Source organism: Sesamum indicum, linkage group LG11, assembly GCF_026168435.1.
Source record: "Sesamum indicum cultivar Baizhima isolate 11 linkage group LG11, ASM2616843v1, whole genome shotgun sequence".
Classification (NCBI taxonomy): domain Eukaryota; kingdom Viridiplantae; phylum Streptophyta; class Magnoliopsida; order Lamiales; family Pedaliaceae; genus Sesamum; species Sesamum indicum.
This window is the reverse complement of record NC_142667.1, coordinates 2,234,287-2,249,355: the sequence shown is the minus strand read 5'-3', so window position 1 is coordinate 2,249,355 and position 15,069 is coordinate 2,234,287. Positions and strand designations below refer to the sequence as shown.

The following is a 15,069-nucleotide window of genomic DNA, read 5'->3' as shown; positions in this document are numbered from 1 at the left end:
AGCCATAAGATAAACATGTGGCGATGTATCTTCAAAGCGCCTGAAAGTAGTGAAACCCAACTTACTTTTGGGCCTGGTGGATCAAATAATCGGTATAGAGCCTGGGTCGTAGGGGTTCCACCGACAAATCTCCAAATAATTCGATCATTATCCCTATGAATCGGTGGAAGCGTGTGAGTAGTCTCCAAGTACTCTATGTCAGTAATGAGAGGCCACTGCTACTGACCTCCCTGGATGACAGAGCTAAGTCTAATGGATTCATGAAGACCAGAGCTAAGTCTAATTCTCCAAGTACTCTAAGTCTAATGGAAATTTCTCCATAAGAGGACCGAGATGATGCCATGGGTCCTTCCAGAGATAAAAGTCACCTCCATCTCCAATATGGTATTCCACCATTGGTCGCAGCCACGTTCGCAGACGGACCATTTTCTTTCAACCCCACGAGCCTCTATGATCAGGGATAGTCTATATTGAAGCATCACGTAGTTGCCCCTGGTATAACCAATCAACCCAAATTGAAGTCCTATCACATCGGATGACATCATATAATTTTTTTGCCTATGAGAGCACGGTTCATTGTGCTTATATCCCTTAGCCCTGTCTTCCCTCAACCAGTGGTTTACAGACCTCCTTCCACGCCACTTTGGTGTAACCACTACTCCCCATTCCCTTCCGTAAGAAAGTCCGCAGGCGCTTCTCAATGTTCTTAATAACCTCTTTTGGTAATGTGAATGGCGAAGACTAGTAAACACTCAGGGCTGTGAGTACAGATTTAATAATTTGCACCCTCCCAGCATGTGAGAGTGTCAAGCCCTCCTAACCAGCAATATGTTCATCAATTTTTTTCAGTAAAGGTTGACAGTTAGAAATAGACAGTCTAAAAGAAGAGAAGGCCTAAGTACCTCATTGTTAGAAGCCCCTCCTGAAATTCAAGCACAGGTAACATCTACTCTTTCAGTCCTTATGCAAATCGGGAGATAATAAGATGACTCTTGTCCACATTAAGTCGTAGTACCAACCACGTCCCAAATCGATCCAATCCGTCTTTGAATACTCTGATGGAGTCAATGTCAGCACAGCAGAACAATAAGAGATCATCAACGAACCCTAGCTGAAAAATACGAGAAGGCTCATATTTCCAATAGAAGGTAAAGCCCCCGTCCTGGTCAATCATCTGTAAGAATACCGGGTGCATCACCTCCATCACAAGTACAAATAGGTATGGCGAGAGTGGATCGCCCTGTTGAAGGCCCCAGGTACCTGCGAAAAAACCATGCGGTTTTTCGTTCATCCCCACTGAGAATGAGGTAGTGGTGACACACTCCTCAATCCTTTTGATGAATACCACCGGAAACCCGAAGAGTTGCAACACAGCTAACAAAAAATCGCATTCTACTATATCATAGGCCTTGCGAATATCCACTTTTAACGCACACCTCTATGGTAACCACATTTGATTGTAGTCGGTAAAGAGTTCCTGTGGCAACATAATATTGTCCCTAATACTTCTACCAAGTATGGATGCAGCCTGATAGGGACTAATTAACTTGTCCAACACCGCACTTAATCTTTGGACAAGTAGTTTTGCAATAATCTTATACAAAACATTGCAACACGAAATAGGGTGGAAATCAGCAACAGTCATAGAGGAGTGTACCTTAGGAATAAGTGCCAAAAGCTTGCTGTTAATATGCTTCAGTAGCCTCCCCATTGTAAAGAAATTCAGAACAGCGTTAGTGATCTCATTCCCCACCACCGGCCAAGCAGCTTTAAAAAATCCTGAAGAAAAACCATCAGGCCTCAGAGCTTTGTTGTCAGCAATATCAAATACCGCAAGTTTCACGTCCTCTGGCGTAAATGGCAAGACAAACTGTGAGGCCTCCTCATAAGATAATACATGTTGCACCCATGGTCTCATGTATTGAAAACCCATAACCTCACGGCGTCGAACTCGTCCCAACAAGGACTGATAATAAGCTACAAATTCATGGCTCATAGTGTTTGGCTCCGTGTGAGTGGTCCCATGAGCATCATTCATTTGAAGAATCCTTCTCGAAGTCCGCCTCTGTGCAATTTTGCGGAAAAACACGCGAGAGCATTGGTTCCCTCCCTTCATCCACTCCATCTTAGCTCTCTGCTGTAGCATAATTTGCTCAAGTTTGACCGCCTTGAAATAAATAAGGCGACAACAGTGTTCCAAGAATATGAACAGCTCATCTTGTCTATTCAAGCTGGCCAAAATTTGTGCCGTCTCCAGGAATCCTTTCGCAAGTTGTACATTATGCATTAGGTTCCCCTTCTTCCGCCGCTGCTCCCGAAATACAAGTTTGAGAGCCTTTAACTTCCAGGTGACTACATACAAGGGAGCTCCTATAACTTTATGCTGCCAAATATTCTGTATACTGGGAATAAAGTCCGGTCAGAGAGTAAGGTAGTTATCGAACCGAAACATACCTTCGAACTATCTTTGACTATCCCCCAATATTACCATTGGCGAGTGATCAGATGTGCGTCGGGTAAGGCAGGAATAGAATTTCGTCGGAAACCTCGCCGCCCAGGTATCGTTAGTGAGCATCCGATCCAGCCTCTTTCATAGATTCCTTGGGTTGGCACTACAGTTATGCCATGAAAACCATTCACCCTGCATGGGTAATGGCAGTAGTCCAGCATTTTGGATACAAGTATTGAACTCCTCCATTTCCATTCGTATGTCTCCCGACAAGCCACAGACCTCACTTAAATCCCTTACCGCATTAAAGTCACCTCTAACAATCCACGGTAAGTCCACATATTGTGTAGCAAGCATTTCAAGTGGACCCCATAAATCCCGCCTATCAGCTACTTTATTCGAATCATAAATAACAATAAAAATAATAGGCTCATGCACTGCTAGAATGTTAACTCGAACATGTATACATTGTGAACCCAATTCTAACATATCAACATCAACAAAGTTGTCATCCCATGCAAGCCATATACGGTTACCAACAGACGCATTATCCATAAACCATTTCCACTGGAGCAATAAAAATGACTGAATGCGAGTGACATTATTAATGCAAACACGAGTTTCAAGTAGACCAATAAAGTGTAACCTGAACTCAGCAACTAAATCTTTGACAGCTAGTTGGTGGTCCCTCTTGTTTAGGCCACGAACATTCCGTACAGCCGCATTCAGCATGGATAACGCTTTCGGGGCTGCACGTCTTAGGACCCTTTGGATAACCAACTGCATCATCAAGTAATTGTAATGCATCAAAGGAATTATAAACAATAAGAGCTTTACCACTATCATCACGACTCGGACCAATAACAGTAATAGGTCGGTCCCTATCCCGTTCAGGCATCACAGTGGCTCTCGATGACCCCCCTTCTGGTGCAGTGACAGTGTTGGAGGGTTTCTCCACCCTGCTGGCGCTCAATATGGACCCGCTTTTGGTACATAAACTGTCACAGGTGGCTTTACTATTTTGGGAGCTTTGTTCACCCTACAATCCTTAGCAGCATGGACCAAAGTCATACAACAAGTGCATTTTGGAGGAACCATTTCGTATTTAACATCAACTTTATAGCGCGATTCCCCACCATCCTCATCAGGCATCATAATAATGATATATTTTGGCAATTTAGAGCTATCAAGCATCACGCATACACGAGCAAAATCCAGCCTCGTGCATGCTCTAGTAATTGTATCCGGATACAACAGTCTTCCCACGCCACTAGCAATCATACTAAGACCCTCCTTTGTCCACAATTCCACTGGGAGATGCCATAGTTTAATCCATACGGGTACCTGCGTATGTTTCAATTTCCTCAGCGCTCCCCGGCTCCCATTTTTGGAGGACAATAGGTTTTCCCTGGAATAGCCACGGTCCACCCTCAATAGTTTCCTCCATATCAATAACAGTTTTGAACTGGAAGAAAAAGAACCCATTCGTCGTGGCTGTGACCTCTCGTAGCGCCAGCCAAACGGATTTGGCATACTCCTTGAGGTGGTGAAAATAGGATTTTTTCCCCACAAAATACCCAACAGTTGTTGTTTTCCAACGTCTCGATCCAACACGGATAGTATCAATCGAAGGACATATGATGACCTCACCATTTTGCACAGTCGGAGCAATATATGGGAGAACCTTCCGTGATGAGTTGTTGAATGCTTGTGCGATTTTATCGTCAACAAGAGGTTTCAGACAAGCATGCAACGGGATACTACCTATGAATAACCAAGTAGAAACAGATTTGACACTAGATGACATGCGCGCCACATCACCTGCCATCTCCACCTCCTTAACAAACGCCACATGTTGCCTATGGGATGCCCCATCACCACGTCATCATCCACCTCGTTGTCCACATGACCTACCACATCATCACCTTCCTTGCTGCTATGACAACCCACCATTCATAGCTCATTCCAAATCACCGGACGTTCAACAGCCAGTTCCACATGCGTCGGGGCCTGTTGCGTCGTCTGAGCCATAACCGCCGGCGAGATAAGACGTCGACATGCCAGTCTGATACCTCTAGCCAGTCGAATACCTCTGTTCGACTTCTCCTGTCCAAAATCTCGCCATCCATTTTTTTTTAAGTTCATCAATGGCTGCCCTATTGTTCGCATCTCCTTCATCAATGATCTGGTTTGCCAAATGAATGAACTCCTCCAGTTGAAACGACGATTGCAGTGAACCTCCCTTAGACAGCGTTTCGTCTTCCTCGGCCAAACTACGCGCAGGAACTCCATCAAAACCTGCGCCTTCTTCTTCCTCTAATACCTGTAATTTTTTCCAATTTTTTGGACCATCACCAGCCTCCACACGACTGTCACCGTCCTCCTCAACATCCCCCTGCATCAGAGGTTGATTTTTGGAATCAATCATGGGCGACGAAAGCAATGAGTAAGTTCCCCTTCCCCTATCTGTAAATTGTGGAATTGGGCTTTTGAATCGCAAATTTGTGGGCGTGTATAGGTTTACGTCTTTCTGTTAAAAAATTAGGGTTTATTGCTAAACAGTAAATTATGAGGCTATTGTTGTTTCTGGTTCAAAAAAGAGAACAAAGATTTAGAATATGCAATTGGGTGGGATCGGAGGTTTAGAAAATAGTAAATTCCATAAAAAAATGCAATTCTTATCCTATAAATCAGAATGGGTGGAAATTTAGAGGTCTAAAATTGCTATTTAATTGAGTCATAACAAGTCATGTGCAATTCATTGATCAAATTGGCCAAAAAAAGACTACAATTATCTTCTTTTTTTTTTTTTCAGTCATAACGGTATTATTATAAATTATCAAAGTAACAGAAATGTTCAGTAGAACAAAGAAACAAACTAAGCACTAAACCAAAATAGAACAAGCTCACCCTATGCCAACATAATTAAAGGGGACAACCTGCAGCGCTTTGATAGAATCTTCCAGGGCCAAGGCTGCTCGGCCATTCAAGGAGAGAGAGTTTTCCAATCCCCAAACCCGTTCAAGGGGCTCAACCACAGAAATAGGACAATTTTGGAAGAATAGCCTATTGCGTGAACCCCATAGAGATTAGCAAATGAGAAGAGCTCGAGGAAATTCTGGTGCATCAAGATTCCGAAACATTCCGCAAAACCAGTCCTCCGGATTCGACTAATGACAAGAAATTGAGATCCAGGGGAGGCAGGTCATAGCCCATACAAGGCAACCGAAGTAAAAACGTAGAAGAATATGGAGTAAATCCTCACTCTCGTCGCCACACTATGGGTAGACGTTGTCAATTGGCACCCCACAACTTGCAAGATTGGAGGACGTAGGGAGAGCATCGTGGCACACTCACCAAGCAAACAGCCTAACCTCCGGTGGAACAGCGGCATGCCAAATAAAGTCCCAGCCCTCACTTTTGTAAGTTGTTGAACCAGCAGGACCAATCTGTAAATGAGAACAACCCCTTCGCCGATAAGACGATAAGCGCTCCGAATCGAATATTGCCCGTGCTTTTTGAAATGCCACTAGAGCTGGTCCGGGCTACCTTTAGGTCTATTAATCCCCAAGATAACCCCCGCATCCTTTGATCAGAAGACGTCCCAGACTAATCCCTCGTTCCATTCCCCTGATGCATCCAACAACCTATCCACCATAGCATCATCATGAAGGGTATTTGGAGCGATGATTACCTGGAATATCCACGGTCGAGGGATCCACCTATCCTTCCATGCGCACACACTCCGACCAAATCCAATATGCCACCGTAGCCCAGCTTTAAGAAGGTCACGCACCGCAAGAATGCTGCGCTATGTAGAAGAACACCTTAGATCGGTGGTCGCTTGAAGCACATCCGTGTATGGGAAGTATATGTCCTTGAGTAGTCGGCTAAGCAGGGCATTCGGGCTTATGATAATTCTCCACAATTTCTTAGCTAACATAGCTTGAGCCCCCAGCTTTCTCATACCAAGACCACCCTCTTCTTTCCTCACACATAACTTATCCCATGAAGCCCAATGTATCCTCCTAGACTCTTTGTTATGCCACAAAAAATCCGCCATCATACCTTCCAGCTCGCGACACATAGTAGTTGGAATGAGAAAACAACCCATCACATACGAAGGTAAGGCTTGCACAACAGATTTGAGCAAAACCAATTTACCAGCTTGTGAAAAATTCTTGCATCTCCAACTTTGTAACATTGCCCACACTTTATCCTTAATGGAAAGACCTCTCTCTTGGAACGTCCCACGAGGGCGGGGAGCCCCAAATATTTCTTGTGTCTGGCCACCGCTCGAACCCAAAAGGACTAAACACCATTGAGGACTTTTTCAAATTCACCATCAACCCAGACGCCTCCTCAAATGCTTCAAAATTCATCCCACACAGAGCATGGCGTCTAGTGTAGCTTGACAAAAAAATGAGTGTATTATTAGCAAAGAGAAGGTGTGACACACGAGGCCTATGATGTCTAATGGATACACCTCGCAATTCCACCATTCGCCTCCATCGTGGCTAGAAGATGATTGAGTACCCCTCTGCACAGAAAGGAAACAAGTTCGGAGAGAGGGAATCCCTTTGTTGGAGACCCCACTGGGGGTGAAGATAACCAAACTTCTAGCCGTAAGCAAGAAGGAATAAGACACAGTGGACACACACAAAATTCTAATAAATCCCTAGATTTGTGTGTCTTTTACACCCTAAGGTAGGAAACAAAATAGGGTTGTGTTGATTGTTGCTGAAGGAGTCATGTACCTAAGAACCATCTACTGTGGTAGTGTGGTTGAAAAAAATCCATAAAATCGAGAACTTGGAATACCTGGGAACAAGAAGGTCAGAACAAGATTTGAATATATGAGGGCTTAATTTATTCCGAAAGCATATTGGGCCTAACTTGGAGCATGTAGTGGACTAGAGTTAATTATTTTCTAGAAGAGCAAAATGGTGATAAAATGTGCTGGAGGACCAAAATCGAACATTTGAAACAGACAAGACCAAAATTGCCACCGCGAAAGTTAGAGGACCAAATTCGCCAACCCCCATGCATACAGGACGAAAATTGCAATATTACCTAAATATAAATCCAAGTTCACGATCAAATATAAGAAATCAATATATATAATATATATAATACTACACATATAAATATATATAAATCCAATTAGCTATATTTACCTCAATCTCAAAATAATTCCGTTAACAGCAACAACTGCTCAACCCTCTATTTTATCTTCACCTCCTATAATAAAGTATTATACATATATTCAATACATAAAGAATATCGCAAATGACCAAATAAGATATTAAATAATATTCGTACCTTTTTCCCAGTCGTTTAATCTTTTATTTATATTAAACCTTCGTTCCGTGTTTCTAAAAAATAACTAAACTTTCTAAACTTCTCAACTATATATTTAATTTGTCAACTAACTCATATATTTAATCAAACCCCTTATAAACCCCTAATGGAAGGGGTCGGTGTAAATGGGAATTTTTTTATAATAAGTGTAATTTTAAAATATTTTTGAAAAAAAAAATCTAATTTGATATTTTCAGGGTGAGTTTAAGTAAATTAAAGTCTATATATAGGGCAAATTACAATAAGTTCCCCTAAAGTTTGACATAATTATGAATACCCCTTTATTGTTTGAAAATTACATATATTCTTTTGATATTTGATGAAATTATATAATCCTTGGATATAGGTTTGAAATTGTAAATCTTGCCCTTGCTATATCTTTCTTTTTTTTTCACAAAAAAAAAAGAATTAAAAATTATAAAAAAAGTAGAACGAAATGGATGATTTTTTTAAAAAAAAAATTATAAAAAAATTACTCACTTAGTCCATAAAAGTATTTCAAAATTCTTTTAAAAATAAATAAAATTATAATTCATATTTCATAAGGGTATTTTGATAAGTTCACACAAAAATAAATGAAAACTGACGAATTGAGCTAATTGTTAGACGATTGTTAAAATTAGAAGATATTAGTAATTTTTTAAACAACAAAAGAGTTTATATAATCACGCCAGACCTCATCAAGAAGCTCGTTATATTTTACCCTATACATATATATATCGATATGTAAAGAGAGGTGTTGATATTAACAATTCTCATCTTTTAACATATTAAAATTTTAAAATGCATAAGATTATTAAAACTTTAGAGTATACAGAGTAAAATATAAAAACAAACAAATCATCAAACTAGAGAAAACCCTTCTCCTTGCAGGATTTTATAGCTCCATCGTACATCTCCTCCAGCCCCTTTTCATACTTGAATCCAGTCCCCAAGAGCTTTTTGCTTGAAGGCCATGGAAATGACATAGCTGCTGAACCCTTTGAGGAACTGCACACACTACGTACAAATGAGACTGCATAAATCAGACTTTTTATTACAAGGGTGTTTGTTAGTTCAATTTATCAATTTACTTTTGAAATAAGATAAAAATATATCCTATAAATTTTGAATATATCTTTGATGGGGGTTTACTTATTGAAAAACAAAATAGCCCTTCATTAATGGCGTAATAGACATTTCGCCAAGATCCGCGCGGTCGCAGGACGGGTCTTACCGCGGGTTGACTCGAAATTTGAAGATGGCTAAGCACCAGACTGATTGAAGCTAGGAAGGCTCAGATTAGAACACGTGGACTGATCTACAATATTAAATTGGACCCTACAAAGACTTCAGATCTAACTCAATCGAAATAATTGTCATTTATTGCTTTGACTTTTTGACTTCAGATCGCATATTTCTATTTCGACCAGCAACTAACTTGGGAGTCGGAGGGTCTTCGTTGGGGACAAACCCGACTAGTCTGACGTACTTGTTTCATTCCTCCGGACCCATCACAGATTTAGGAAGATTATGTGGCCAAATCCAGGTGGTTGATTGAGGTAGCATAATTTGAGCCAGATTAATCTTATAAGACGAATGACTTATAAGTTCGACGAAACATCTCTTAAAAAAACAGAAAAGAGCAAGGAAGGAGGGGCGGGGGAACTTACTCAATTGTTGGTATATCGTATTGAAGGTAGGCAGTGGATAAAAATTCATGCAATTTTGCTATTGTAATGTCGGTAGCGGAGCAAATGTATCTCCCTTTTGCTTTTGGATACTCGAAAAGGTGAATATGGGCTCTAGCCACATCGTCTACGTGCACTAAACTTGTCTTAGTCATGCTCGCGTAGAACTTTTCTTCACCTGCGACAGTAGTACGAGATAAAAGCACCTTGAATTATGTGCACATATAATATTAATTAGAATTAATAGCAGACACGTCCCAACATTTGAGGCAGTTTGCAATTTATCCCCCTATCATTTTTTTCTACACTCGACCGCCAACTGTTAGTTTTTGTGGCACTTTATATATATTTTTTTTAGTTTCTTCTTTTCGAGGAATAAAATAAAAATATGCTGACTGTGTGTATGCATGTGCCCAAAATCAATTTATTGTTGGGCAAGATTATAATTCACAACACATTTTATTGTCCGGTGTTGTATATATGCGAGTAACTATTGCCTCCCACAGTAGTTAATGTGTGTTGTTAAAAGAAAGGGTAAATAACAATAAGCTATTCGAGATTTGACAGAATTATAAACATCATTTTATTATTTAAAAAATTACAAAAATCATCTGATATGTTTCATGTAATTATAGGACAAAATGCATTAAACCCTTCTGTGTTTTAAAAAGTATGCAAAAAACACCCCCTTATTTTCAGAATAGGCTAAAAATCCCCACCTGTTAGCAACTAACAGGAAGTGGAGGAGACTTGCATCTGCGGTGTTTGGCAGTCATTTCTGCGATTTAGGTTATATTTAATGATACTTTGGACTAAAATACCGCTCTATGGGTCTAAATAATATACAAAGGACTTTTTTGCTTGTTTTGTGTCTTCTTTTTATTATTTCAAACCCTAAAAAATAAGTATTAAATTTAAATTAAAATATTAGATTATATTTAATTTATTTAATATTAAATATTATATTTGAATTTAAATAATTTTATAATTATTATTATTAAATCTAAAATTAATTAATTAAAATATATATTTAATTACAATATATATATTTAATTACAATAATTATTATTATAATTATTATTAATTAGCCAAAAATATTTAATTATTATAATTATTTAAAATATTCTTAATTAACTAAAATATATTTTAATTAATATAATTAAAATTAATTAAAAAATTAAAAAATAGAAAGAAAAACTACGATTTCGCCCCTTTTTCGCCCGGCACTGTCCGGACGAATTTCCGACGGCCAATGGTGCCGTTAGAATTCTCTCTTCAAGACGAATACTTTCATACCTTCAATTTGAGTTTTCGTCAATCATAGAGAGTGAGCTCAAGCAACAATTGCCAAACATGTTTGCCGTTGATTCGTCTCCGTCCGGTCGAATCTTGATTTCAAACCACCACTATCAGACTCATCTCTTCAAGACGATTCTAACAAGAACGGTCCCACTCAATTTTGTAAAGAATTTATGGGGGTGGGGGTGGGGGTGGGGGTGGGGTGGTGGGGGGAGGCAACAGGGACAAGGGGGTGGGTGGGGTAGTTAGTATTTTTTTTAATATATAATTATAATATATTTTCAAATTAAATTATTTATATATAATATAAGTTAGTTTATTGAATCTAAACCTTTTATTTTTTTTAAATCTAACAGTTGAGATTAATTGATTAGATCTATTGATTAATGTTTGACAAAACAAAATCCAACGGTCATTAAAAATAAGAAATAATACAAGTAAGGGTATAACGATTATTTTTTAAAAAATTAACACCATTAGTTGGATTTAACGAAGAAGGGGCGATTGAGCTGAGTTTTACAAAACACATGGGAGCTTTTAGCCTAGTCTGAAAATAGGGGGATCTTTTGCAAATTTTTTAAAACACAAGGGAGTTTTATGCATTTTATCCTGTAATTATATAATCATCGGATAGAGGATTGAAATTGTCAACTTCGCCCTTGTTATATTATACATAAAAATGTTAAAAAATCGAACCACGTGAATGCAAAATTTCTAAAAGTTATAATAAAAATCATGCACTTAATCTATTAAAAACTTTCTAAAAAATAAATAAAATTATAATTTATAATCTACCAGGACATTTTAGTTAATTCATTATAGAAAAATGAATAAAAATCTAACGAATACTAATGAATTGTGAAACGATTGCTAAAATCAAAAGTTATTTTATAATCTTTATATTTATTATTACACAAAATCATAACAGAACTCTTTGTAATATCTACTAAAATAAAAGGACATACCAAGAATCAAGGCCATGCAGATGTAGACGGAATCAGGAAATCGAGGGCAGATGAAGGGCCCATGAATCCAGGAAGGAGCCACAACCACAAGATCCAGTCCATGTTTCTCTGCAAACTCCATTGCTATTCTCTCCGTCAACGTTTTCGTCACCACATAAGGTCCGCTGAACGATTCCAAACGTCGAATGAAGTCGAGGTCAGTCCAGGAATCTTCGTCTGCGGGACTGTCTGAACCGACAGCCTTGTCATTGAAAAGGATGGTGCCGACGGTGGAAGTATACACGACGCGCCTCACAGTTGACGAATCCAGACATGCCTGTAATATGCCTAGTGTTCCGCTGGTAGTTCTTTTCACCTTCACTTCCTCCGCTTCTTTTTCGTCAAAATCGAGTGGGTGGGCGACGTGAAAGACTCCGACGCATCCGCCGATGGCCGGTGCGAAGCTGTCGGGCCGGTCCAGATCCGCGTCGAAGATCTGTAACCTTTCTGATGCGCCTGGTAGACTCGTGAGGTAACTAATGTCCCTTTTGCCCTCTGTTAATCAATTAATCTCTCTTACAATTTGCAAAGATAAAATTATATTTTTAATCACATAAAATACGGGTTTTTGAATACTTTTACTCTTTTATTTAAAATGATTCTAAAATTAAAAAAAAAATACAATTTAACCTTTTAATTTATAAAATTTTCAAAATAATCTCGAAATTGAGAAAACCTCTGCATTACAAGATTTATGGGACCTTTCTTTTAATTTTGGACTATTTTAAAAATTTTATAAAGTAAATGACTAAAAGTTTAATTTGAACCTTCAATCTTGTGGGACTAAAATTTTGTCCATTTGTAAAATCATAAAGGGATAATTATATTGTCATCCCCTGAACTTTGGTGTAATTACATGTATATCTCCTGTGGTTGAAAAGTTATATCTGATTACTCTGACATTTGCGTCTGTCTAACAAATAGATTACTCCTCAATCTGTTAAAATTCACCGAATTTGTTAATTAATAGTAAAAAAGATAAATAAGAACTCATATTTACCCCAATTTACTTATTACTCACCTGCTGCAAGTCAAATACATCTTTTCTAACAAAAAATGGTAAAGATTTATATTTTACATATATTATTGTGTGAAGAAGTATAAGAATACTTTAGTTATAAACGATTTGTTTAATCTACAATAGGCCAATAAATATAGATTACTTTTGCTAATATTAACAAATTTGGTGAATTTTTACTAATTAAAGCATATATATATATATATATGTTATTGTAAGGCTACTAGATGTAATTTTTTAAATTACAGGGATCTATGTAAATTAGATCAAAGCTCAAAGGAGGATACTGTAATTATCCTAATTGTAAATACGTCCCTTAAAATTGTAATTGTAATTACAAGTACGTCACATATTCAACGATAACTTTTTCTATAAGTACAACCCTGCGGCTAAAACAAGTAATCACATCAAATTCCTTCAAGCTTCACAAAAAATGTACATACAATTTTACGAATGATGAAAATATTTATATAATTAGATCTAACGTTAAAGATAATCAATATAATTTATCCTATAAAATGTGTCCACATGAATAAAAGTGATATATCTCATCTCATGTAGGAAAAAAATAAAATAAAATTGAAGAACCAGTGAAAAAAGAAAAAAGTTATGAAAAACATATTTTATATTAACTTAGGATAAAAAAATTTAATAATTTGAAGTTGTGTTCAGCTTTTATTTGATGATTTTCTTATTCTCTAAATTCAAATAAATATGCATTTGAGAATTAAATTTTTTTGTTTCCGATATTCATATCTATGGGTCTTTTAGGGTGAAAATTCCATATGCAAAATACTTAATTCAATGGGAGGGTGAAATTACAGTTTTAGTCCCTATTGATTAAGGGATTCAACACTTTTAATCTTTTGATTTACCCAATTTTTTTTAAAAAAAAAATTCGATAGATTTAGTCCCATAAATCCCGTAAAATAAAGGACGAAATGTGTCGAGTTATTTTAATTTTGAGATCATTTTGATGGTCTCGTAAAGTAGTGGACTAAATGTGTCGAATTTTTTCATTTTTGGGCATTTTGAAAATTCCATAAAGTAGAAGACTAAAAGTATTGGACTCTCTATTCTACGGACTAAAAGTATAATTTTTCCCAATAGGTGAGTCTAATGTGAAAATATAGAATTAGAGTTTGGGTATTAGCTGTTACAATGAGTTCGAGGTTGAGTATTGCTTTCCCATTGACAGGTCTAAATTAATAACATCACTCGGTAATCAATAATTCATGAAGAATTAATAAATAATAAGAATAATTAAACTCCCATCCAAAATTTGGTGTAACTACAAGTAAACCCCTATTCCTTTGAAAAATTATATTAAGCACCCTTGAGATTTGCTTTCATATAACAAATAAGTCCCTTCGTTAGTCAAAATTCACTGAGTTAAACAATATTAACAGAAAGAACTGAATGAAAATTGATATTTACCCTCGATTGACTTATTACTGATTTATTGTAGGTCAAATAATTTTTTTTTCAACTAAACTATTTTTATGACAGTGAAAATATACTTCTTCACATACTGTAACGTCTGCAAACGTACAGATGTAATTTGCTCATAAAAAGATCTATTTAACCCGTAATAAATTAATAATAAATCAATCAAAGGTAAAATATAAATTTTTATCCCATTCTCTTTTTTTTTTAAATATCAATAAATTTGATAAATTTTAATTAAAAAATAAATTTATTTATTAGACGAAAGTAAATATAAAGAGAGGTGAAAGAGACATGAAGAAACCTGGATCCATCCTGACGGTGGCGTTGACAGAGTAGCCATCCTGAAGCAGCCTCTTCACCGTCCAAGATCCGAGATAGCCTGTCCCTCCGGTCACACATATTCTTCCCTTCTTCTCTCTCTCCTCTTCCATCTCTCACTCTCTCTCCTAATCACAAGAGCCACTCCATTTGCTTAAACAAATAAATATACAAAGCAGCAGCTAGCTATCTACCTAGCCGGCATGTTGTCCTCTTTTGAGAAAAGCTCCTCGGAAATTCAGCCCCATTAATTTTAGTCATATTACGGCAATCACACGATAAATGTAAGATATTTTAGAACTCATCATAGTGTTTGGTTTCATTTTTTACCCATATTGAAGATGGGCCAAAGCATGGATAATATTTATCTTGATTTGTTTTGGAAGTTTTGGTGGTGTTTTGAGATATTTTGAAACAGTGCCTCATTTATTTTTTATCAAAATAATTCTACACTAATTATAGGCCTTACAACTAAAAGAATTATATACATACTCATATATA

At 37.2% G+C, this 15,069-nt stretch overlaps 2 protein-coding genes across 2 annotated transcripts; both read right to left on the bottom strand.

The window, feature by feature from the left end:
• Window positions 1-1,438: 1,438 nt before the first annotated feature.
• On the bottom strand, window positions 1,439-3,730 carry LOC148784985 (uncharacterized). Its single transcript, XM_088875655.1, has 3 exons — window positions 3,443-3,730; window positions 2,634-3,229; window positions 1,439-2,402 (listed from the first exon to the last, which is right to left on the bottom strand). Exons 1-3 carry the CDS (start codon window positions 3,728-3,730, stop codon window positions 1,439-1,441), a joined length of 1,848 nt encoding a protein of 615 aa, XP_088731781.1.
• Window positions 3,731-8,612: 4,882 nt separating this feature from the next.
• LOC105173235 (vestitone reductase-like) lies at window positions 8,613-14,819 on the bottom strand. The gene is made up of 4 exons (XM_088875742.1): window positions 14,552-14,819; window positions 11,745-12,278; window positions 9,463-9,658; window positions 8,613-8,809 (listed from the first exon to the last, which is right to left on the bottom strand). Exons 1-4 carry the CDS (start codon window positions 14,679-14,681, stop codon window positions 8,659-8,661), a joined length of 1,011 nt encoding a protein of 336 aa, XP_088731868.1. The 5' UTR covers window positions 14,682-14,819; the 3' UTR covers window positions 8,613-8,658.
• Window positions 14,820-15,069: the final 250 nt, after the last annotated feature.